Genomic DNA, 25,511 nt, shown 5'->3' on the forward strand with positions numbered 1-25,511 from the left:
ACCCCAGGATCACAGCTTTGTCACCTCCTGAAGTGTTCACCTGTGGCTTGTTAGTTAAGCACTCACACACAGCGTGAAGGGCTGGGAGATTCAAAGCAAAGAATTCCAATTCAACTCTGTCCCTGGCATCAGCATCCTTTTTTATTGGTAGTGTAAAGCTATTCACCAGGCTGCTGTGTAATCAAGGCTCTAAAGTGTTTGCATTGTAAACACTTCTGTACACAAAGATTTGTCACAAAAGATGAATTCCTAAGAGTTCATGTGTACAAAGTACAAATCTACCAGTGACGACTGTGCTTTCTAGAAAGCTAGAGGCAAGGATGGCAGGCTCTCCTGCACTGGTTTGACTTATGATCTGTTGAATCTGTTCAGATGAAATCCCCAAGCATCCCTGCACAGAGCTGAAGTCATCACATTTTGTGCCAAAGTAATGGAATTCACATGATTTCTGATGCAGTTTAAGAGCACAGAGCTGGGATCAATCCCTTTTGGGACTGTTCCATGAACCTCTTGGTCGAAACAGTGAACAAAAGACCTTTACACCTCACAGATGAGTGCTCCTGCAGCTGGAATCAAAGTGTTATGGTTCTTATCAAAACTGCTGAATTCTACCTATAGTAGTCATGTTACTCATCTATTGTCCCATCTCCAGACTGTGATTTGCACAGTATGTGGGAGAAATCTTAAGAAGATCCACTGCACACGTCCACCTTGCTGGTTTGCATCTATCTTTTGTATAGAGACAATGTCACAATTAATTAGTTAATTTTGCTTCTGCCACTAGCAAGAGCAGTTGACATCATCTGTTTTAAAAAGTTTAAAGAGATGCAGCCTGTCAGGGTCTGATATTCTGAAACAGTGCAGAGTGGTCTGTGCTGTGTGTGCACAGTCATGCAGGGGGAGCAAATAGGGATTTTTTAGGGATTGTTGCAAAGTGTTAGTTCAGGCCATAGTGCTATTGATTTGGATATTTTCAAAAGAGTAGCTTTGGTAATTTTTATTATTTGTCACACACTGTGGCAGACAAAAAAAATTATTTAAATGTAACCCTTCATGCTAGAAGCAAATTCTTATCACAACACAAAATCACCATTTGACTGAGTTGCAAAAACGTGCATTTAAAATTGCAAATTACTAACTGTTAGTTTGGAACAGGAGTCATTACTGTCTACTAGAACTCAATACCATTTAAATGAAATGCTTACATTTGTAATTAGTTTATTGACTAGAATATCCCCTATTGGGAACATAAAAACCCCTTAAATATGATTTGAAATGACAGGCTAAAATAATTGCCCATGCTTTACAAGGATTTAGGAAAGATTAGGAAGAATGTCTCTCAAAAATTAAAGAACTCCCTACAGTACCTTTGTGTCTCTGATCCAATCCAAAAGCATCTTTAAAATGATGACCTACACTTACTCCTAATTCTCAACCTGAGTTGCAAATTCTGTATGCAAATTCTAACAGGTAATAAAGGATTCTCAGACTTCTTAGTAATCTTCCTCCGGGACTGCTCTGCTGTACCAGGTGGTTGCTCCAAAATACAGCTCAGACATTTTTTACTCTGCATTTCTCTGTATTTTTTGCCCAGTCCTTGCTCACTGTTTGCCTCTGTGTGGAAGTTGCAGGATAACCAAGGTGGTTCACCAGGACCCAGAAAATATAAAACAAAATTCTAGTGTGCTTTCATGCCAGAATGGCTGTAGGGAAAGATGGGAAAACAGCCATGAAGCAACAGCCATGAAGCAACTTTCCTCAGTGACTCTTAATACCTCTTGCTACCCTGAATTTTTCAATTTTTTGTATGAAGCTACTTGTATTTTTCCTGATGCTGTTTCTGGAATTTGCCTGTATATCATGGTCTTAGCCCTGCCTCTTATCAATATTAACTGGCTTTCTTTTCTTATTTTCTTCTCTTTTCTCTTCTTTCTCTTTTCTTTTCTTTTTTTCTTTTTTCTTTTTTCTCTTTTCTTTTCTTTTCTTTTCTTTTCTTTTCTTTTCTTTTCTTTTCTTTTCTTTTCTTTTCTTTTCTTTTCTTTTCTTTTCTTTTCTTTTCTTTTCTTTTTTCTTTTTTCTTTTTTCTTTTCTTCTCTTTTCTCATTTCCCTGCCTCATACAGGGGAGTTGAAGATGTGCTTAGAGAGATCCAGGTAGAGCTGAGAGATGAGAACAGTCATCTTCCAGGTTGGAGAGTAAAGTAATATGAAACAAATGGTCAGGGGTCACTTTTCTGAGAATCAGCATAAGTATCTAGTGTGTGCACTTAACACCTACTACCTTAAACAGTAATTCTGCTCATGCACTTCTGAGGGTAGACTCTGATCCAGAATTAATTGGTTGAGATCTCCTGGCTAATTCAAAACATTAATTTGTTCATTCTGACAGGACCTGTAGACTGAACATCTTATGAACACTTTAGCCCATTCAGAGAGTACATCCAAAATGGGGAGGACACCTGTGTGGGTGCTTCCCCCATCTGGTGGTTGGTGAACTGGAAGCTCATCTGGAGTAAATCAGCAAGTTCTCTTGAAATCTCAGTGAGATAAGACATGGTGTCTTACATCCTCCTGACACTCTGAAACGCTTCAGACATACATAAACCTACAGAAGTAGATTCTCGTTCGCTCTAGAATATCTCCATGTTAGCATGAGAAAAGGAGGGGAAATTCAAAAAAAAAAAAAAAAAGAAAGATGAAAGAAGGAAAAAAACACAGAATTGAGAGATTTGAGGCAGGTAGAATGATAGGACATTTGGGAAACACCTCCACTGAATCTGTTGAGTGATACCTTGACCTGGACAAAGTGGTTGTTTTGATTGGAGTCTACTGGCTTTTGATCAGACACTTGTGCTGAAGACTGCCTAGCTGGAGGCTAAGCAGTTGGCAAGGTTTGTCTTGTTTTCTTTCTTTTCTTCTATTTTTTCCTTTTCTTCGCTGTTATCTTCATGATGGTTTAGTACATACTAGTTGTGCTTAAAAATTTAAGAAGGACAAGTATGTGTACACACACAAAAAAGAAAAAAAAAAGGAAAATAAAGAAATAAAGGATCCAGTAATGAATTCAGCTGAGTCCCATTCATACATGCCACATGTATCTTCAATAAAAGCCAGGAAAGCACTGTGATTCTGAGGCACATGAAGACAGATGTGAGGTTCGATTCCCAGCAGGGTTGACTTAGCCTTTCATCCTTCCAAACCAGACAAATTGCATTCTGTGCAGTTTTCTGTGTGGGGTCTTTAGGAAGAGACCTTGAAAAAACAAGTTTCTTCCTGCTCAGGTTGCATATTATAGATATTTCATAAATCTCTGTCCCCAGCCAACAACTCCCTTGCAGGCTGGGGCGTGCCAGAGGCTGAAAGATTATGGTCCTGGAAGACTGGCTTCCTGTTGGCATCACAGAGACCTTCAATCAACAGCAAGGAATGAACAAAGAGACTGCAGCAGCTTATTGCACCAGAGAAGGAATGTCAATCTGCACCAGAGAGCCATGAGAGGGAAGCAGGGATACACTCTGGGAGAAATGGCTGCATCTGCAACGAGATTACCCTTACCGAGAGAACAAAGGGAGCAAAAATAGATTTGATCTGCAACACAGGAAATAGTGGGTTTATCTGTATCTTTGCTTCACAATAAAGCCCTATTTGACAGTAAGCTCTATTTATTGTAAAATAATGAAGCCCTGATTTGAGTTTAAAAAAAAAAACCCCTGGCTGATGCCAACTAATAAAGAGTCACATTTGGAATGAATATTTGATAGATAACAGACTTAGTTACAGACCAAATCTCAAACACCTCACTATTTATACTATACAGAGGTTAAATGACCAAGTTATTAGCTCAAGGCATATGCCAGAGTTACTAAGGCAGGGATGAAATTTCAGTCCTGGCTCATGGACATGGTGACACTCACATTTCTTTTTTGTAGCTGAGTTCACAGGTTTCACTTCAGCATTTCTCTTCCACTGAATTTTCTCTTACTGCAAGTGAGAAGCAACTGCTGGCACAATTAGCAAATTTTTCTGTCTGTTGATAATGAGAAATTGGCTCCTGTCAGATGGCACAAACTTTAGTTTGTTGGGAGGAGGTGCCAGGCAGGTCAGTATAGTTTTCTGGTTTATTACCTTTCATGCTGCACAATACCTCAGCAGCACCTCACAGATAGCAAACAAGACTGACACTTCAGAAAAATTGGGAGTCACTCATTTATTAAAAAAAAAAAAGGAAAAAAAGAAAAATGCGGTAAAAACTACCCCAAACATAACCAAGCAAACAAGAACTATCTAATTCATTAATAAACCCTAACATTTTCACTGTGACTACAGACTGCATATATATTCTTTCTTTGATTTTCCTTTACGAATATAGGATGATTGACCAATTATTAACATGAAGATTACACCTAGTCACTACAGTGCCCATTGTGAGGAGATGAAAGTTTTTTGTACTGGGCATCTTAGATTATCAGTCCCATCAAAGGCACTGAGTGTGCTGACATGAGTAAGTGCCCAGTAGGGTGAGTAATTGCTCTATGCTATTGCCTGTTGTCAATAAGAACCACGGAATAAAGAAAAATCCATTGTAATTTTACAGTCAGAAACAAACAATGGGTAAAATCTTTACTCTTTAAGATAACTTTTTCTACACATATACTCTGGCTTAACAGACACAGTTTCCTTCTTAGCTCTTACAATTTCTTCTTCAGATGCTTCAAGGATGGGTTATTTTATAAATATCAAGCACACCCACTTAGTAGCTTTGGTATTAACTACTTGGAAAAACAAGTAGACAAAAACACTGAAGAGAGCCCCAAAGTGTTTGTCACTGGAAAAATGAGTGTAATCAACATATCATTGATGTTGAAGCATCATCATTAGGTGAACCTGGTTTAGATGCAAAAAAAAGCACAAGGTTTATTCAGTGACATTTTAAATCTTTGTTCTAGCTATGAACTATGGAACTGTTCTAGTAGTTGTTAAAGACAAAAATAGAGTTCAGGGGTATGGAAAATTTTCTTTGATGTTCACAGCTTTCTCTGAAATCTCTGCTCAGTGAGCTCTACCAAAGTCTGGGGCTACGGAGAGCACTGTAAGTGTTGGAATGAATTCCATAATATTCATTAACAATAATATTCTTTGGCTCCTAGAAATTGCCTGCTGGTCTACACCTTTGTCATGTGGGTAATGTTCCTCTGCACCTAGCACATATACACGAGTGCAGATACTGTTTTCTTGACCATAATAATCCTGAATTTATTCATATCACTAATGAAATATCAGAAATAAAACAGCTGGTTAATGCACCAGTGTACTTCAGTTATGATCAGATTCTTTCTCGTTAATAAAGTGAAAACATAATTTCTTACCCACCAGGGGACATGGGCCATTTTTAGGGTGAAAATATTACTGATTGTTTTTGGGACACTTGGCCCCCAAGATCAAAGCTCTCACCCTCACTGCACATAAGCCAAAAACCATCAAGCAATAACTGCAGCATCATCTTTATCGAGGTGGCAGGGGACCATTTTGCCTCTCCTCAAAGCAACTCACCTGTTCAGCTTTCTGGTGGAAGACAGCAGACATGGCTAAGATGGTGCTGCGCTCATCCAGAGCTGCAGCAAAACTCTTCCACTCCTGATCCAGCTGGCTGGATATTTGTTTGATTTGCTGGGAAGCATAGTGGCCTGCCTCGGAGAGCCTTGACGCCACAGACATGATTCGATTGATGTTGACATAGGCATTCTGAAAATTAAAAAGCACACGTAAAGAAAGAGAAGGAAGAACTGTGACCACCCTCTGCATTCATTACACATTCCGAGCACCATCAGTTGGAGTAAAGCCAAGCAGTTCAGAGAGAGCAATCAACCACCTGCTTCAATATGCGTGAATAGCAGGCAGACTACCTTCCACTCTAAAAACACATCCCTCTGGATTCTTTCTGTACATCTACACCATTATCTAACACTGTTATTTCCCCCCTCTCTCCTCGAATTATTTCTGTAAAACTAATTTGCCATACTTCAGCTATTCACTCACCTGTTAGGGTGTACTCATTGCTTCTATATTATTTCTGACATTTTTGTTGCATTAATTCACATTTCTGGATGCTATATCCACATGTTCGTAAGTAAAAGGTTTGCTTTATGCCCTTTGAGAACTGTCTGATAATCCTTTATAGACATGTAGTGTCAACAAATGGAGAAGTCTCACAGAATTTAAAAGAGCTCATAAGGCTATCCTATAGAAATATAAGTGTTTCCATAGAAATGTCTATTACATTACGGTGTTCAGTTAAAATGTTATCTTTTCTGCAGGCTATTTTAAGCTGTTCTCCAGCAGAGATATTATTCAACTCTATTCTGCATTTAAAAGGATTCAAAAGCCTCTAAAAGGGTAATATTTTCTGTTCTTTCATAAGAATTTTCCATTATTGTTTTTATTCAGCCTTGAAGAAGTGGAAGAATAGTTATTTCTCAAACTGAACCTCAGACAGCAATGTAATTGCCTTACAATACCCTCATTCTGCATAGGAATGTAAGCTAAAAATAAATAGCCATCATGACAGTGTCCCACAATGATGCACCATCACAAGACAAATGACAGCTGTCCTGCAGATTCCTGGAAAGTCACTTGATGTAAGCACTTTTCCTTTCTCCTTCCTCCTCACCAGAGAAAAGGGACATCTCCAAATTTGAGATGTTTTGCTAATGATGACTTACTGCTGCTTTCTTGTCTCTCTAAACTATTTCCAAAGGGTTTTAGAAATTTCTGGGAGTAGAATCTGTAAGACCCTCAGGCACAAGGACAGACACAGCCCTGATGATTTTAGCAGCATTACTCATGGCAAATAATAAATCAGAGATGGAAGTGTTTGTTGGAGCAGGATCTCATCAGAGTGAGTGGGAGCAAAACGTGGAAAGGTATCTGCCAATCCAAACATGAAATGCAACAGAGCACTGCCAAGGTAGGCACAGGTCCAAACTAAGTTGTAAAGCAGGGCAAAGTATATCTGCAAAGTGTGTGGGATAACTATGAAGTACATTCATCATAACTCGAGGTGCTAAAGGGGAAAAAGATTGGGCCCCAGCCCTTTGAGCCACTCAATTCTCTCTGGTAGAACCATGACTGTGACAACTGTCACATAAATAACATAGATCTAAAGCAATACCCAGCCTTCAGTCTTGTTTTTTCCTCTTATCACAAAGTCTTTTCTTAAAAATTGGATTTGGTTCCAAATTGTTAGATTAATTTTTAAGAAATAGCCATCTTTTTTTCACTAGAACTAGAGAAACCAATCAAAACTGCTCCGGACCTAAAAGTATACAAAAAAAGACACTCAGATTTGAAATTTTGACCACCAGCCACAGTCCAACATTTCTTTGTGTCCCTCTAGGTTAGAAACTGGAAATCATACTAAATGTTTAAGCCTTTTTCCCAGAAATCCTTCATGAGTAAAACCTCAGCCAAGATAATTTTGCAACATTTCAGGTCAATCCTTTTGGTGGAAAGTAGTGCAGCATCACTACAGGTGCTAAAACATAGATGAGTTGTGCCAAAGTCATGGACCATTGACGTGTTTGAAGAAAAAGTTCCCGAAGATGTTTCAATTTCCTGTAGAAAATGGTTGTTTTCATCCTGATTTTGTTTGTTTATTTTCCCATGCTAATTATGTCGGCCACTGCAATGCAATGGGCATGGAGGAAACAACTGTGAATTCTGTGCTTCCCAATGGCTCCAGTGCACAGCTGTGTTAACCAGCAGGAGGGTGAGGGAAAGTTTAGCTGACCTGCAGCAGATGTTCTAAAAGTCTACTTCTTAAGTCAGATAGATTTATATATTGCTATATCTGTTGTATTTTTATACAGGGATAAGGATGAAAATGTCTCTTTCCAATATGAGAATTTTTCATGGAAGGGTACCAACCCACTAACTCCATAGATTTTTCAGCAGGAAGCTGTTTGGGAATCACCAGCTCACATCTCCATTCTTTGTGCACCAAGTGGAAAAGGCTCAGAAAACAGTCTCCTGAGCTTCTCCTGCTCATATTTGAGCAATAAATGCACCCAAGTGCAGGACCACGTGTGTTGGGCTCTTCTGTATTGTGGTAGCAGATTGAAGTAAAATCCAGTATGGCCTCAAGGCAATCCGTAATTTACTTTCAGGAAAAAAACCCAACATTTAACTGGCCACAATCCACACAATGCAAGACATTTCTTTTCCACCTTGAAGAACAAACACTGTAAGCCAGTTTTTTTTTCTTTCATCTTTATCTGCCAATGTGTAATGTTCTGAAGTAAAATGGAAAATCTATGCTGACAAAATTCATCTGTTGACATTTCACAAAGTTAAATTTTCCTTTCCCTCTGGTGTGTTCACTTCTATAAACTGAGTGAATTGAGATTTCTTCTGTGTCACTATTATATAGATCTTTCAAGCTTAATAGGAAATAAATTCAATACAGTAACTAATGTCTGTGACTTTGTTTTTCCTTTAGGCTTGGAAAATCCACAATAGTAGGTGCATGGAAAGTCTTACTTTATATTAAACCTAACCTCATCTTTCTTTCAAACCTGAGAGGGGTCCCCGAAGAGGACCACTCAGGGATCACTCATTTATAGCTATATAAGAGCACAATAGATCAAAAAATGAGGAAAAAATCTATTAACGTCTAGAAGTAAAAGCACCTCCGTTGACATTCTGTAGTCATGACACGAGGATGTACTGAAATTTTGGCCAATAAATACCTTTCAGCATTGAACGAAATTTATTTCACATGTATTTGCATGCTTTTCAAAGGCACTTCTCATGTTAGACCTAATTTTTTATTTGCAATATTTAATCAAAATCAGGATAAAAAAAAACATTTTCTACAAGAAATCGAACTTCGGGAACTTTGTCTTCAAACATAGCAATGTTTCATGACTTTGACACAACTCATTATTTCAACTTTGAAACTTTTGTCCAAAAAGGGGCATTTTTGCCTTCTAAAAATTATTGGGCTGGAAAACAAAACAAGCATTTCCCCGCATGTACATGGATTTCATGATAGGTTAGAGTTTTTTTTACAGTTGACGAAAGCCTTGAGCAATTCCTTGTAAGCTCCCATTCCCCTCTTTGTCCACCAACTCTCAGCCCATTTCTGTGGCCCAGCCAAGACCCCGATTCTGGTCCCCAGTGTGTGACACAGCTGTCCCACCAGCACAGCGAGCACTGTGAACGTCCAGGTGCCTCCCCAGTCATAAGCCTCAGTGTCAGCAAAGAGCACTGACAGAGATGGAGCTGCAACTGTGGAACGATCTCCCTCAGGGAAATACACTCTTTCATCCCCCATCACCTCGTGGGCATGCTGGGGGACCTCCCCTCTTAATTAAACCCTCCAAGCCTGGCTGGGACAACCCTTTCTTGTGGCACACTTGTAAAAAGAATGCCTGGCACTCACAAAAGAAAAATGAGCAGTGGAAAGCATTAAATCTGCAAGGAATTTGGAGTGTGCATCTCATTTCCTAGAGGACTAGGTGAGATACTGTGATGGCAAATGTGGGCTACAAGAGAAGGGTTCTGCAGATTAATTGAAAGTGAAATTTGATTGCTGAAGGTTTTCCTTTAAAAAAAATAAAATAAAAACCAGTTTATACTGTGCTACCATGACTTTAGAAGCTATATGTGAAATGAGCCTAACATATAAATCCCAAGCAGAATATTTCAGTGACAAAAAAACCCTCATGAGACAACTTTAAGACCTTTAAGTTTCTATAACAAGACCAATTACATGTAGCCTGTGTAATATTGGATGGCATTTTAGCTCAGCCTACATACAGAAAAATACCATTCATTGAATACAGATATTGGGAATTTTCAACAGACATTATTAGCCTTTACATGATAATTGTAATGTGTTAGAAATATATTGTTATTTAGGACAACATAGATCTCTGTGTGGTGTCAGGTAATTCCCTGACAGCAGGACAGGCAGCAGTATCAGCACTAAATACTCCCATTTTTGTGTGCAGAAAGCAGGAACTCATAATTTAAGGAAGTTATCAGATCCAGGCATAAAAAAGTCCAGGCAAGGGAAATACAAATAACTTTGGTCAGAACAAATGGCATGTACACCAGGCATCCAAGTGCAGAGCTACACCCACTATGCTTTGTGCCATACTGGAGCGCTGAGGATTTATTTTCTAGTGAATTTATTAGATTATTGATATTGCTTGAAAAAGGTCTGAGTTAAATATTCATCTTTGTGAAAAGTATTATTGCTTCAGTATAAACATTATACAGCTGTGCTAAAGAGTAACAATTTATTTTGAAACTGAAGTGAAAACATGCACCGCCTCGAATCACAGGGAAAAAAAATAATCTATGCTCCTTATTTGAAAGAAAAATACCACACTACAGTTTATTACCTCAAATATATGATTTCCCACATCCAACATTGATCATTTAGAAGAAAGAATTATTATTGTAACAAACAGAGTAGCAAATTGTTTTTCTAAAAGGGAGCTTTGGTCACAGCATGCCCATGGAGATGTACAGGAAGATGATGCAACAAAAGGCATGACCCAGTAAACATTAGGGATGTGAATTTTCTAAAGAAACTGAAGACTGTATTTTAATTATTATTAGTTATGCCAGGCTTAAAGGACAGTATGCACAGTGTAAAGAAAAAAAACCCTAACAACAAACACAACCAAAACAAAACACCTTAGAGATCCAAGATCTGATCCAGCCTTCACTGAAGCTTTTTAGGCCTTTCCCCTGCTAAACACACAGTCATCTTTAGCTACTTTGTCCTCCTCCAGATCTCAAATAAATACTGATTTTAATGTATTAACAAAACAAAACAAAATTCAATACCATAAAAAAACCCAAGCCCCACAACCAAAAAAAGTGCCTCAAGATTTCATTATTTTATTACTCATACTTCTGAGTAATAAACAGCTGAGCTATTTTCAATCCAGCAGTTGCTAATGTATTGCATGTAAAAATCCGGCTAAATTATAAATCAAATTTCTAGCAAAATCATTCATTTTCTTTTAAAAGCAATGATCTCTTTCCAAGCCTAACTCCCAGTTATTTTAAGAAAATAATCCTAGACAACATTGTTTTACATTACCATATTTTGTTGTATTATTAGCACAAAAAAGGATAAAGGGAGATCCTCAAGTCTGACTCTTCTAATGGTATTTCTGAAGAATTATGACTAAATTTGCATATTTTATAAGTCAAATGAATTTTAATGCATTCACCTCCAGGACACATTTACTTATTGGGACTGTGAGAGCAGCAGTGTTATATGGAAGCAGTGTTATCCTGGATTTTGCTAGATGGCACTGTGAGGGCAAGTTTAACTATCAGGTGCCTAGAGCCTGGTTTTCAGTGCTCTGCTCTGATACAATCACAATAAACACATTAATAGGCATTAGAAACATTTCTCATCTCCCACTGTTCTGCAATGCCCTAGAGAGGCGCAGTGCTTGAAGTGGGGAATAGCTAGCTAGGTGGAAGTGGCCTGTGGAATTCAGGTCAGAGAAGTTAATTACCTGACCTGGAATTTGGCCAGAATCCCAGGGTTAATGCCTGTAACCTGATGAAAGCAGTGTGGGGTCTTTCACCTCCTCGGGTAGTTGGGATCTCTTTTCCCCATTCCAGACAGCTGCTCTCCAGTGCCTTGCCCTGGGCAGCAGAGCAGGTGGGGCTCTCCAGTGCCTTACACCACCAACTTCAGCCACCTCTGAGGTGTCAGCCCCTTGCAGCTGCAGCCTGACCCTGCACAGCAGGAGGAGGTTTCACCTGCTGGAGTGCTTGGCGCAGGGCAAGCTTTGCTGTAGTTGACAGTGCTCTGCACTGCACAGTTGCAGCAGGGGGTATACATGCATTTTCCTATCCCACTGCAATGATCAAAACATCAATACATTCCTGTCCTCATTTCTGTGCTGAAAGCGGTTCAGTTTTCCAGGATAAATAACCTTCTGTCTGGAAAGAATAAGAAAATGACCAAAGCACTTCTAAAGGTGTAATGATGGTTTTCTTTTTTGAAAAAGAAAGGTAAATTGAGTTGCATTCAGAAGTTCTAACCAATTAACAACCGAAAAAGACAAAATCCCACTGTGCTACAACTGCCAGCTTGATTAGTGTCTCCTTTTCAAAGTTTTGAGAAGTACCTTATATATAAGGTGTATACCCCCACCCTCTGTGGAGGAAGAAGTATAAATTATTAGAGTGCATCCTACAACTCTCAATAATTCCCAGTCGAAGAAATGTTGAAGACTTAAAAAATATTACATTTGTTCTCCAAAATGTAAACAAGCTCCACAGGACTGTGCTGCTCTTAAGGAAGTTACCATACATCAGCTCTGGCCTCACAGAGCAACACTCTGCTGCTGCCACAGCCAGCCTGACCTTCCTTACATCGCCTCTGGCAGGTCCCTTGTTCCCTGAGCCCTGGAGGTGGCCTCCTGTGCTGGCCCTCCCCTCCCTCCCGTGCTGCTCACAGTGCCCTCAGCTCACCATGGAATTCATGGCAAAGTGGTTGTGCTGTGTCTGCAGGTCCAGGGCGTGCTGGTAGCTCACACCGATCTCCGTGTGACTCTGCAGGAACAACTCTTTGTTGTGGCTGATCCAGTCGAACATCTGGGAGGGTTCACACAAGAGAGAGGGGAAAAAAGACAGAGTTAGACAAGGAGGAAAAGAGTGAGAGACAGTGCAAAAGATAAAAATCATCTTCTGAGATAGGTGCGTATGCAACACAGCCAAAATCATCTCACCTATGATCCCCAATAAAATAAACTGCTGTGGAGCAATAGAAGCATTGAAGTTATCACCAAATTTCACTATTAGCAGAATGATAGGTCAAAAAAAATAATTTATTAAACATATTCTTCAGTAAGCTTGATCCCACAGTCTTTTCCTGTAAGTAATGGGAACTTAATATATAGAAAAATGTCAGCAGAGAGAACTATAATAAGGGATTGCTTCATTGACCAAAGATCTAGCAGCTGATAAAGTATTGTTAAATCACAAATGGACCAAAAATTCCACAAATATTATCGATGTGATTTTCTCAAAATCCTTTCTGTTTTATCTACATATAAAGTTTCCAAATATTACATTCAAATAGCCAGCTGACTTCCTACACTTTTATTTCCTAGACCTTTCCAAGTTCAAAGTCAGAACCGAGCATATCTGCCTTCAATCCCTTGGGAATGAAGAGAAAAAAAGAAAAAAAGTATTTTATTAATATCTATAGAGAGCACACATTTCAACTTCTTCCACTTCCAAATGTATTCCCAAGCAAAATGGATTGTTCAGTACTTCAGACACAGATAGAAATACATTTAATAAAGCTGATGAAACTCATTTCTTATTCAGAAGCACGTCAGTGAGACATTTCAATCTGCAGCCCATTCATTCATTATAAGCTGTCAGAAGTCAGCTAAGAGATAGTGCATTTATGCTTTAGCTTGTTCTGTGTTGTGCTAGAGACTAAATACATTCAAGTGAGAACCTTTCATTCTTTACTCCTGACTGCAGCTCTGCAGGCAATTGCAATCTCAAATCTTTTCTGAAAACATTTTTTTTGCAGGCTTTAAAATCATGTTCCCTTATCTCCATCCCAGTAAGCCGGGGAACTGTCCATTAAAAAGGATTCTTTCATCATCATCACAATAATAATAGTAATAATAATAATAATAATAGTAGTAGTAATAATAATAATAATAATCCCCCTTTACTCATTAATTCATTATTAAAAAAAAAACACCTAATTATGGAGGCTGCACAGATCAGGTCAGTGCAGTCCCTGATCTTAGTCTTAGAGAAATTGTTTTAAGTGTAAAAAGTTTAAGTGTTTTAAGGTAAAAAGGCAGTGATGCAGCTTCTACATAACCACCTTAGGGTCAAAAGATCAGTCCAGATCTTTGTTGTAACATTTGCATGTCCTCCAATAAAAAGCTGGTTTGTTCTTTAGCACTGCATAACAACTTTTGACCTGTGACAGCTGAAGAACACGCAGAGCCCACTGCTCTGTTGCTGTAGCTGCTCAGGGTCAGTTCCCCATTCCCTGTGGAGATGGGGCTCCTGAGAGGAGAGAAAAGGCCCTGCCTGGGTCATCTAAGATTCCTGCAGGAAAAACAGCATTTCATGCTGAGCACTCCATCCATCATGGGAGTGCTCTGCTGTACGGAGGGGATTTGCAAAAATAACACTGAATATCCCTTTCAACAAAAGGCAAATAAACATTCCAAGTGTCACCAGACACACTACACTGACCTGGTCCCCAAGAAACTGTCACATATGCCTGAGTTCTTAATCTTTTATTTATGAAAATACACTCGCAGCTAGAAAGTCTACATCAGCCTTGTATTTTCTGTTGATAAAGTCCTAAAAGCCAAATTTGGTTCAAGTTACAAAGATACAAGTCTAAAGTAATATCAAGGACACAGACACTTTCTACCAATGGACCTGATCAGGCCTATCACCATTTTTTCAGGAAATACAAGTAACAAAATTTTTGCAGGGATGAGATCAGAGTTTTCAAACTTTATTGCCAATTAAACAAAAAGAAATTACCTACTACACCTGAAGAGACATTAAAGCTTTCTCATCTGATTCCTTTTTCTCACTTTATGAAGATTTAATAAGCAACATTAGCACAACATAATTTGCCACACTTGTGGGCTTAAAGGAAAAAAAAAAAAAGGACAGGAAAAATATGAAGGTAAAAAAGAAAGGAAAATTCCATAACAGCCAAGTTCAAGTCCTAAGAACAAGATTTTATGTTTCTGCGGAAAGACCAACAGAGATTTCTTGTAAGTAGATATATGTTTGATGAGAACATTTTTTTTTTATGTTTTAAACAATCTAAAGACAGTCAGGGAGAAGAAAATTGGCAGCAATCCACTAAAAATAAACAGTAAATTTAATATTTTATGCTCAGCAAAGCCAAATCAGGATCTTTTTAAGACAAGTAATTTAAACAAGTAATCTATTGTTCTGTGGATAGGGAGCATTTCCTTTATCTAATCTATACACATTGCAGGATGAGAACCTAGCTTAAGTTAAACCATGCTTCTCCCTTTTAATGTAAAATAATAAACTATTAAGAAGAAGAAAGGAAGTTTAAGAGATTATTTGCCTTTTTTTTTGTCTTGTTAAATCAGCTGAAATGTAACAACAACAGTTTAAAGGATGTCCTTCAAGAATTTTGAGCGATGCTGAGCAATAGACCTCAATGATGAGATGTGTAAGTATTACACAGTACCACAGGTCACAAGATTTCCTTAACAATGATGGGATTTAAATAAATACCTAAAACTGGGGTCTTATTTACTTTTGAGATACAATGGATTGTGTTTTCAAACTTTTTTCTTTGACCAAAAACTCTAAATTTATCTTGAACAATTTTCTCATAATAATGTGACTCCACGTTGAGACTCTGAAAATACCAGATGAAATGTGAGTTGTGATGATAACACGAGAGCTTGCAATGCATGGCCAGGAGGTTTTGAAATGAAGGTTTGTCAGCATTGTCTGGCCTGGCCCATATTACCAGCAATATTTCCTGAAAGCTTTCAAGTGAAACCTGTTTTCCACATGAGAAACTCTGATGCTTCCTGTGTTCCTGAAGCGAGTGTGCTGCCTCGTTTGTTTAATTAAAACGCACCATTACGGACTGGAACATGGCAACGACCCAACAATTGCTGTTTCTCTCAACCCTGCAAGGACTGCCCCAGTTTCAAGGGGCTAATGTGGGCTCCTGGAAATTTCTTCAAGATCCTATGACAAGTCAGTTTCCCTGTCAAAGGAATGAGCTTTTAATACAATAAGAGGGGAGAATGTGCCCCGTGAGATCAGTTTAAGCCAGATAGAGTGTCTCAGCAAACAGATTTTCTGTGTCACTCTAACATTGCTATACAGCACTGTATCAATTGATCTCATGCCATCCATGAAAAAGACTCTCTTAACAAACCTAGTCTAGGGATTATCACAAAATGAATGGATCTCTAATTATTCCTGTGACTTACTTCTTAGTTGGAGTCATGCTGACTGCCAGTGAAATAATTCTGCTCTCAAGCCTTCTAATCACTCCTGCAGTCATGAATTCACACTAAACAGAAGCACAGAATAACTAAGATTGGACATTACCTCACTAAAAACACGTGAACCAACTGTCCTCAGTGTCTCCCAAACTGGCACTTCTCCACGTTGCTGCAGATAATCTGGAGACCAGTTAAGTAATTAGGAGTTTTCCAGTGAATGAGAAGCAGGGGGAGGGGTTAAGCACACTTTAAAAAAAAGATAAACTTTCAGTGTGATTATCTCTTGTAGACCCGTTTCTAAAAATACATAAAGAAAATTGAATGCATGTGCAGAAGAATGTGAAGTGCTACATTTAATTAAGGAAATTAGTCTTTTACGAGAGTCAGAAGAACTAAGAATGATCCAAAGGGTCTCTTCCCTACACATTTTTAAGAATCTAGCCTCACTGTCACTAGTGATCATACAAGCACCAGTAATTATTACAGATGGAGTCTTGAGGCAACTTCACTCGAGATCAGGGTATCAGATCACATCTCCAGCATCAGTCCTACTGGCAACAACAAGTTCTTAACCTCATGTTTTGTCATCATAGTTGATGAGTTACTAGAAAATCCAGGTTAAGTGTTAGACCAAACAGCAGGTCTCAAGCTGGTCATGAATAAGTCCTACAGAGGGAGAATGTGACTCCATATTTTCCCTGGATTTGTAACATCTGGCAGGCCAGTGAGTACAGGGTGAGAACAGCTGTTTGAGAACAGACATACACGGATATGGAACAGCATGTATGCAGGCTGTGCACAGTCCAGCTCTACATCAGCTAAAATGAGCTTTTATAACATAATTTCAGATAAAAACCTCTGCTCTCTGGCTTTTGTCAGTGCTTGCTGAGGAGCATTAGCACTGGATTCTGATCACAGTGGTGCAGAGCACCACAGGTTGATGTGCCCAGCACATGGCTGGCAGCACACCCCATGCCAGTGGTATTAATGGGAGGATTACAGCCCTCATGGCCTTGGCAGCCAGTGAACTGAACATATTTATTAATGAAATTGTTTATACATGCTGGAAATAATAAATCCCAAATCTACTGAACGCTATACTAGGGCTGGAATTAATTATGAACTGGCTTGTAGCAAATCATCTTCTCTCTAAGTTCTGAGCCATAAATATCAAACTCATATGGTTAATTAAGGGCAGAATGATAACCATTATAGCCATGTAATCTGGGGGAACAATATAGGGTACATATAAAGAAAATGGTTCCAAAGGGACATTCAGGTCAAGTCCAATCACTGCTTTTGGCAGCTACCCACAGGATAAAATTTCCTTTCATAAAGGGATGAAGCTTCACCTGAAAACTAGTGAAGTGCTACAGCCCAGCTCCTCCTATGACAAGCAATTCCAAAAACTTCCTGCTCCTGTTACTGAGCTCTTCACATACTCTCTGATCTAGACAAGGCTCATGTCCAGTTTATACACATTTTCTCTTAGGTCAGCGTTTCCCTACAAGTTAAAAAAGTTCTCCCAGATGTTAGACCTTTTCCAGTGTGGACCAGGTGGGGTCATTGTCTCTTGTGCTGTTTGTTTTACTACAGCCCAGCTCTTTTGAAGCTTCTTAAGATACACAGTCTTTCTCTGCACTTGTTTTAGTTCATGGATATCTTTCAATCCCAACTGAGATTCTAAGGACTAACCCTAAGGACTTTGTGAAATGTTGATTTTATTTCTTCTTTGGAAATACTCCAGCTGACATCATTTAGGATAACTTGTGCAGTGCTTCTGGCATCAGTTCTAGAAAAGGAGATAGAAAAATGGGAGAGCAACAGCTGCTGGATCAACGTCAGTACCTTCTGCTTTGCCTCACTATCTTTTCTCTTGGTAGTTCCCTGCACAAATACTGACAAAGACCAGTAGTGTTTATGTGATTTGCTCTGACAAGCACAACTCGGGTGATGTTCTGAATAAAAGCAAGTTCAAGAGCACTTAGAGAAAATTCTAGGCAGGGTTTTGAAATCCAGGTATCCATAGATGCATTCTCTCACTATGCCTCCATATGCTGCTAACAAAGAGACAAAAAGCGTTTATCTAAAAGAATGTCTTGCCTGTAGTTGTAGAGAGGGTAGATCACTAATTATATGCCAGATGAAATCCCTATTAGATTAGGCCTTTCCAATCTTTTCCAATCTGTGGACCCCATGATTTTTTTCAAGGCAAGCACTGTAGCCACTTAGGATCTTCAAAGAATAAATCTGTTTTATCAAATACCTTCACCAACCACTAAGGAACTTCATATCCATGATATTAAGGTTGAGAAATGCTAGAGGTAAGCATACATTGCTCATTAAAGAGAGGTCCATTTAAGAGTCCATGTGCCTTTTGCATTTTCAAAACTGTCCAGCCAGTGTTAAACTGAATAATTTACAACAGAAGGTGGAAAGTTCCACTCTGAGAGCATCTATAGCTAAACAAGTTCATTTTTATATGTTTCCACAACATAAACAATAACACACACACAACAGTAACTGCCAGAGCCCCTCTCTTGAGGTTTACAAAGTTTCCAGCTACAAGGTCTATTCCTATCTCATTAAGGGAGTTCAAGTATTCTCAACAACTCAATTAAACAAAAATCAAGGCATATTTCTCACATCATTCACAATTGAATTTAGCCAGTATTTGAACAAAAAGGATGCTGAGCAACAGAGTTGTGGTACACACATAGCCTACAGACATGCAAGGGCATGATCCAGGAAAAATTTGCATGTGAGCTAACTCTATAAGAGACAGTCAAGAAACTCTCCCGATGTCTGCAGACTAGAATCAAAACTGCAGTTTAATTGGAACCAGCCATATGTCTAGGTCACCTAAACGTCTGGGAAAGGCCAACAGAAGTGCAACACCTCTGTGAAGGAGCACATGGGAAATGCCAACAGTCTGAAGACTCAGGACTTCTACCTGGAATACAGAAAAATCCCTCCAGTGAAGCCTCTGAGCTAAATTCAGCAGAACAGAGGACTGATGCTGGCTGTGCAGGCAAGCTGGTCCCAAAGGGATCAGGAGACAGAAATAAAGACTCAGCAGGCAGAACAGGGGGCTCATTAACCAGAGCCTATCCCACAGCCCCTGAGGTTTACAACTGACAGCAACCACATTTCAGCAAGAGGACATTGCACAAGTTCTGGTGACAAGACAAGTCCGAGCTTAAGCTGTGAAGTCAAACAGCAGGCAGGATCAGGCCCAGTGAGGGTAACCGGGCTCAGATGCAGCCCCAGGTCCACAGCAATGAGGGAGGTCCCAGGTTATGCCACAAAATGAGTTGATGGATCAGTGTCAGGCCCAGCAGGGCCTGTGGCCAGGCAGAGCAGGGCTGTGGCAAAGCTGGCAGTGAGGTTGGTCATTAATTTCCAGCAGTGCCCACAGGGCCCTTACAGCAGGCTGGGTACCTCCACAGTCACCAGGAAAATGGCTGCTCTCAGGTAGGAGGGTACTGGCTCCAGAATAAATTTTGGACTTAAAGAAAACTTTGCTAGCACATCTAATATTTTTTTTTTCATGAATCCACAAATTTTATTAAAACCATTTCAATTTAAAAAGAAACCTGCAATCTGCTGTAATTCCTGTTGCCACTTTATAAATACAACCTTAATTAAATCAAAGCACTTGTAGCTTTAAAATAGAACTCTGCATACATCTAAATGCTTTGGTAAGCCAGGGCCTAAATGCAACGTTGTGTTTGTTTTTGTGTTTGTCTCGTGTTTACAGATGGCGACGGACAAGCCAATACTTCTGCCAGATCTTTCCCTTTCACATGTGTTCGGTGCAGTCCATGGCCAGGATAAATTGGTGTCGTTCCAACGAGGCCAATTTACACCAGCTGAAGATTCAGACCCACAGCTGTATTTGTGTAAACCTCAATGCTGCATGAACACAGTTTTTCCATTATGAATATCTGTGTATATGATTCATAGAGTACAGTAAGTAAGGCTACAGCACATTAAATTATTCCAGACAATGGGCCCAACTGTCAACCCACTAGAAAATTAGCGAGATGTGTGACGTGACAAATAGCTTTGTATTTATAGCAGAGCACCACTTCCAACATACTTACACTGAATGTTCCCACTAAATGCCAGAGTAAGAGACCTGTGTATTTTTTTCCTGACACATATCAAGCCACAGCCATGTACAAAGTAAGGCATCTGATTCCTACAGTGCTGAATAGAGAAGTAGGAGTTTTATTGTTGAAGGTGGGAGAAAATAGCAGATCCTGAACACATAAATACAACCAATGACATCTGGGTGTGTTCTATATGCCTAATTCTTTGCTTGCTTTTTGAGATACTGCACCTTTCCACCCCAATTACTAACGTCAAACACTCAGGCATTCCTGGAAAGGATTTTCTATTCCTTAAAATGGAAATGGCCTTTTCTGGGCACAGATCATCTATAGAGAACTGCTTGCTGTCTAAGTGGAAATTAATTCATTGGTTGGATAAGAAATGTAATACTAAAAGATATAAACAGCAAACAGCTACATGAATAGAAAACACAGTGTAAATTTTGAAAATTTCCCTCCTAGATGCAGATCTTCCTCTCTGTTTTCAGAAGAAATTTTCATTCAGTTGAAAATGCTGTAGGAGTTTGGTGACTTTGTTATAAACCCTGGTTCTATTCCTGGCTGAATGTCCAACATTCCAGTGACTCCAAATAGCTGCAACTAAGAACAAAACAGCCAGACAGATGTTTGCTGGTTTGTACCAGAATTGTGGCATTTCCCCTACCAAACCCAGGTGTGTCTGAGGCCCAGAGATGCAGCTGGGTGTAACCACAGCTTTAAACACCTGACTGCCCCCTCAGCAGTACCCCTGGATCTCACAAGGCGACTTTCAGGGGGTCCTGAGCTGCCACCACCCACTTGCTACCAACTTTGGCACCAGGGGAGGCCCCATCAGGGAGAACCACCACATGCCAGGGCCTGACCATACTGCCAGAACATCCATCAGACAGAGAACACCTGACACAAAGTGTCAGGGAAAGAAAATGAGGGCTGCTAAGGGACACAGTGAGGTGCTGAGGGACACTGTGCTGGAGACACACTGTGGGGTCACACCTCAGGGTTGACTGGCCCATGTCAGAGCAGGAACTCTAAGGAACAACAGCAGGAAAAAAATTAAGAATCAGAGGATAGCTGTAACAGCAGCAAAAAGAAACTCATATGAATATTATCCCTGACATGCCCTGCTGCCCACCAGCCCACCAAAAAAAAGACTTTTGATGGACTGGGTATAAACCAAGATACAAACGAGGGAAATTTAAGCCAGTGAAAAGTAGGTGTTTATGGCAGTGTGTCCTGCTTTTTCCTTTCAACACCCAAATCAAGATCAGAAGTTTGTGTTCATAAGCTTTAAACTGAGCAAAATTCCTCAATTCAAGACTGTTTTGTCTGTGACACCTCTTCAGCACCTGTGCAGGACATGAGGCATCCAGGACTCTGGTGCCAAATAATACAGAGAGGTCTTGCAAAACATGAGGGTTCAAGAAAATATTTCTGAATTAATTTCTCTGTAATGTGCATGATTTGTAAGAAGAAAAGTCAGAGCCACCTGGTTTAAAATTACACTGATACTTCTGGAAGCTATCCATAGACCATGCTTCTGACTTTTCCTCTTCAACCCTCACCAGCTCCAGAGAAGACAACCTCTCAGCTGTACACCCACCTTTATCTGCTCTCTAAAAATAGATATGAAGGATAATTTAAGACACACTTTTAAGACCCCAAGCTCTGCCAAGTGTGGGTCATTGAAAGCATTTCAGTCAGGCCAGGAAGACATTAATTTAGAAAAAATCACATCGCTACATCTGAAAGATGCTGCACAATAAGTCTGTGAACCTCATGCACAGCTTAATTACATTATTTCCTGACAGCTAGTCTCTTGCCACCTAACCTTTTTGAGGATCAAAGCAATAAATGTAAAACAACCCAGCTTTCTCATCTTTTTCTAGATGTGTAGACTTAGTTACCCTCTAGAGCATTTGGGTCTTCTCATCTTCATTAGCTAAAGCTAAAGAACTTTGTGGCTAAAACATGCTATAATCATCCTTTAAAATGAGTTTTAAGTCTGTATTCAGGTGCCCAAACTCATTTTTGAGCCATACTGATCAAGGGAGCATTCCTGTGCTTCCCAGCAGTGCCAAGTCGGAGATGCTGAAACAGTCTCAAAATGCTCCCTATCAAAATTGGCAAGCGAAAGAAGGAGGAAATTTCTGCAAATGCAAAAATATTCCATCAGAACATACTGCCTTCAATTATTTTTGGCCCCATTCTAATGTTCAAGGAGGAAGCAGGAGGAATCGTAACTGCGTATCCAGTGTCGGCAGCAGGAAACTACAAATAGCAGAGCACACCATGTTCCAGTTCCAGCCGCAGCGGCTGCGGAGCCGCTTCCTCACGGACAGGGGTGGACGGGCAGCGAGGGGGCTGCGGCCGGAGCCTGGAACAGAGCAGGAACTACGCCATGGCTCGGGCAGTGCTAGCTGTGCCCCTTGCACTGAGAGCTCACGAGTTGTGCTGGATGCTCCAGCGTCAGTGGGACAGAGCGGCCCCAGATGCTGTAACTGGGCTACAGGGCGCGCTCAGCGTGGAGGAAACGCGCAACTCTTCCTCATCCCGAGTTGCAGCAGCGGAGTGAGGCATTGTTAGTGATTGTACATTCCCATCGAAAAGATCAGGTTCAATTCCAAGTGCTGTGGAGGCGACGTGTTTATCTGCCAATAAAAGAAAAATCCCCACTGGATCTGGCAGCACAGGGCAGAATGAATTATTAGAGAAGAAGGAAAGCACTGAGATGTTTATTTTACACATCAGATCGGGACCCCCACTGCAGGACAGCCTTCCTGTGCGACAGGAGGCAAGGCAGTTAACCCCTGTGGTTTTTAATTCCCAATTTTTAGCTTTGAACTATGCATCCTTTGCACTTAATTTTGCTGCTCCAGTGCTAATCCAGCTCAACAGAAATCAGTGTCCGGCAGATGATTGCCCTTCCTGATGGATAGCTGTCCACATCTGAAAAATTAGTACAAATGCCTTCAGGAAATTCTTGTGTTCTTTGCTTCTGGAGTCTCTACTTGGGTCATGGAAGTGTTAAGGGAGGAAGCTTGTACCCTCAGAGCTGTTGAACCAGCAGCAGATTTGTTGCAGGAGAAACAGAAATGTCAATAGGAGGCTACGAAAACATCCTGCCACAGAGAAAGAAGTGATGGTTACAGCAATGGAAGGTGACATTCACCACTAGAATCACAGCCACAAGGAAGAGAATTTCTGATACATATATACATATATTTACCCTGATCCCTGTATTGCTCTGCTCAGGCAAGGCAATCCCACACTTCCTCAAACCAGATGGCAAAATGGGGCTTGTAGCTGCTTTCAGTTGTAGCATTTGCTGTGTACTTGTGAATTTGTCCTGTAGTTATTAGCTTTGTCCCCAAGCTTTCTACTGATGGATGGAGAGGCAGAAAAGCAAACATTCACAATGCTATTGGCACACAGGGGAAGACCCCCTTGGTCTTGACTGAAAAATAGGAAAGTAGCAGGATACAAGTGGAGAAGATGCACGCTCCTTTGGAGCATCACTAATAATGAAGACTTTTTTCTTTTGCAGTCCAATTAGCAAAAATAAGCTCTCTTTGTGCTTTGGGGAAAGTTAAAAACATCTATAATGATCTCCTGATCTTTCAAAAAATTAGTAATTTTTTTTTCTTTATAGGTACCAAGAACAGGATCTTATTAAGTGTGACCAGCAGTGGTCAAAGTAATGAACACTTCCCACAGAGCCCACCACGATTACTTCCCGCTCCGACAACTCTTCACTTTAGATTGGGAGCAACAAATTGCGGATGGCATTAGCAACCTGTCAGAGGCGACCTCCAATCAAAGCGAGCAGATGTCAGCTCGCTGCATCCTTTATTCAGAACTGCAGCCTGCAAAGACAGCAAGTGCCAGCATGCAGGTTCTGAACTGAGAGATGCAGGCTAGGCAGGATTCATCCGTCTATTAAAGATGAAGTGGTTTGCAAGTAATTTATTGTTATAAATGCTGAAGATTTGCCCCCATAGTTCCCCAAGGATTCTTTGGTGCCCATGACTAGGTGATGGAAATGGCAGATTTGACACAGTTTAGCTGCCACTCTCAGAGCCTTCCAAAAGCGAAGGTGCAGATTCCACTATGAAATCTCTTTAGCACATGACATCTACACTCACAGCATCACAACAAGCTGTCAACACACGCTCTGTGCCCAACCACCCCCTGTTACAATGCTTTTTCTGCTTCTAGGCAAACTTTGTTCTTTTATTTGGGTTTGTTTAAAGAAAAAAAACTTCTAAGACCAGGTAAGCCCAAGTAATACCAGAAATCCATGAACCTGTTATGCCACCACTGAGGTTGCAACAAATATCACTAAAGATACATTCAGAACATTGTACTGTTTATCCAGCTGCATTAGAACACCTCTTAGTGGCTTACCTATGACAGCGAGTACTGAGGTGCTTCAAAAAAAGCAGAAGCAGTACTCAGTAGCAAATATTCAATTATTTAAAAATGATACAGAAAAAAAATTATAAAGAACACATTTGAATAAACTCTGAAAGTTAATTAAAATCTGCTACAATAGAGTTATTGCTACATGCTTTCAAGTCTCACCTGTTTATTAGAGGCTCCTTTGTTCTAGGAAGTGTGAAGTAATTAAATGCAAGTGATTAGAGCTGGCATAGGTTCATCTGGGGAAATACACAGATTTTTAAGAATAGATGTACAGCTTCCCCCTTTGATACGAACTTCCTGTGTTGGTCTTTTGTCTGTCCTTGATTGATGCTATCAGGAGATTTATTGCTCAAAACAGCTTAAGTGAAGCAGAATATTCCCAGTATATGCCAAAGCAACCCAAATCCTCTGTGGGTATACATATGTGTTCCATAGCAACGTTTTTATACCCTTATATCTCCAAGGGCCATTCTCAACTAAAAATCTGCATTTCTCTGTTGGAAACAACCAATATCCCAGTCAGATTCAGGACTTCACTGTGCTAGATGTCATACAAACATGCACTCAGGTATTTATTGTTAAAGCACCAGCTCAGTCTCAATTCAAGCCTCCTTTCCATATCACCGATGTAATCATCTTTCCAGCATTTTATGATCTGATTCTGTAAGATGGTGTCTGCCATTCCAACAATTTAAGGACCTATCTGCACTTATTTTCTGTGTTCTGCCTGTATTAGAAATGATGTGTCAGAGCAAACACTTCATGTTGAGCATGGGGCCTGCCCTCTGCTGTTTTAGTTTCAAAGTGGGCTTAAGTACAAAGCATGGGATGACATGATGACCTTCTATTCACATGGCAGCTTATTTCAGCTGATAGCTGACTTTCCTTCCCAAGACTACCATCCCAATGCCTGATTTTATGAACAGTTGTCTACTG

General features: G+C 40.0%; 1 protein-coding gene across 12 annotated transcripts in view; it reads right to left on the reverse strand.

Moving 5' to 3' along the window:
• KALRN (kalirin RhoGEF kinase) overlaps nt 1-25,511 on the reverse strand; it is a 470,788-nt gene that overhangs the window by 242,759 nt on the left and 202,518 nt on the right. For all 12 annotated transcript variants that reach the window (XR_005257665.1, XM_038143643.1, XM_038143641.1 and 9 more), the window contains 2 exons: nt 12,509-12,631; nt 5,549-5,740 (listed from right to left, as the gene is read on the reverse strand). Coding sequence is in view for 11 of the 12 variants with exons in the window: in XM_038143643.1 (XP_037999571.1) it covers nt 5,549-5,740; nt 12,509-12,631 (315 nt within the window). In the remaining variant the exon portion in view is untranslated. The remainder of the gene's footprint in view (nt 1-5,548; nt 5,741-12,508; nt 12,632-25,511) is intronic.

This window comes from Motacilla alba, chromosome 7, assembly GCF_015832195.1.
Source record: "Motacilla alba alba isolate MOTALB_02 chromosome 7, Motacilla_alba_V1.0_pri, whole genome shotgun sequence".
Lineage (NCBI taxonomy): Eukaryota > Metazoa > Chordata > Aves > Passeriformes > Motacillidae > Motacilla > Motacilla alba.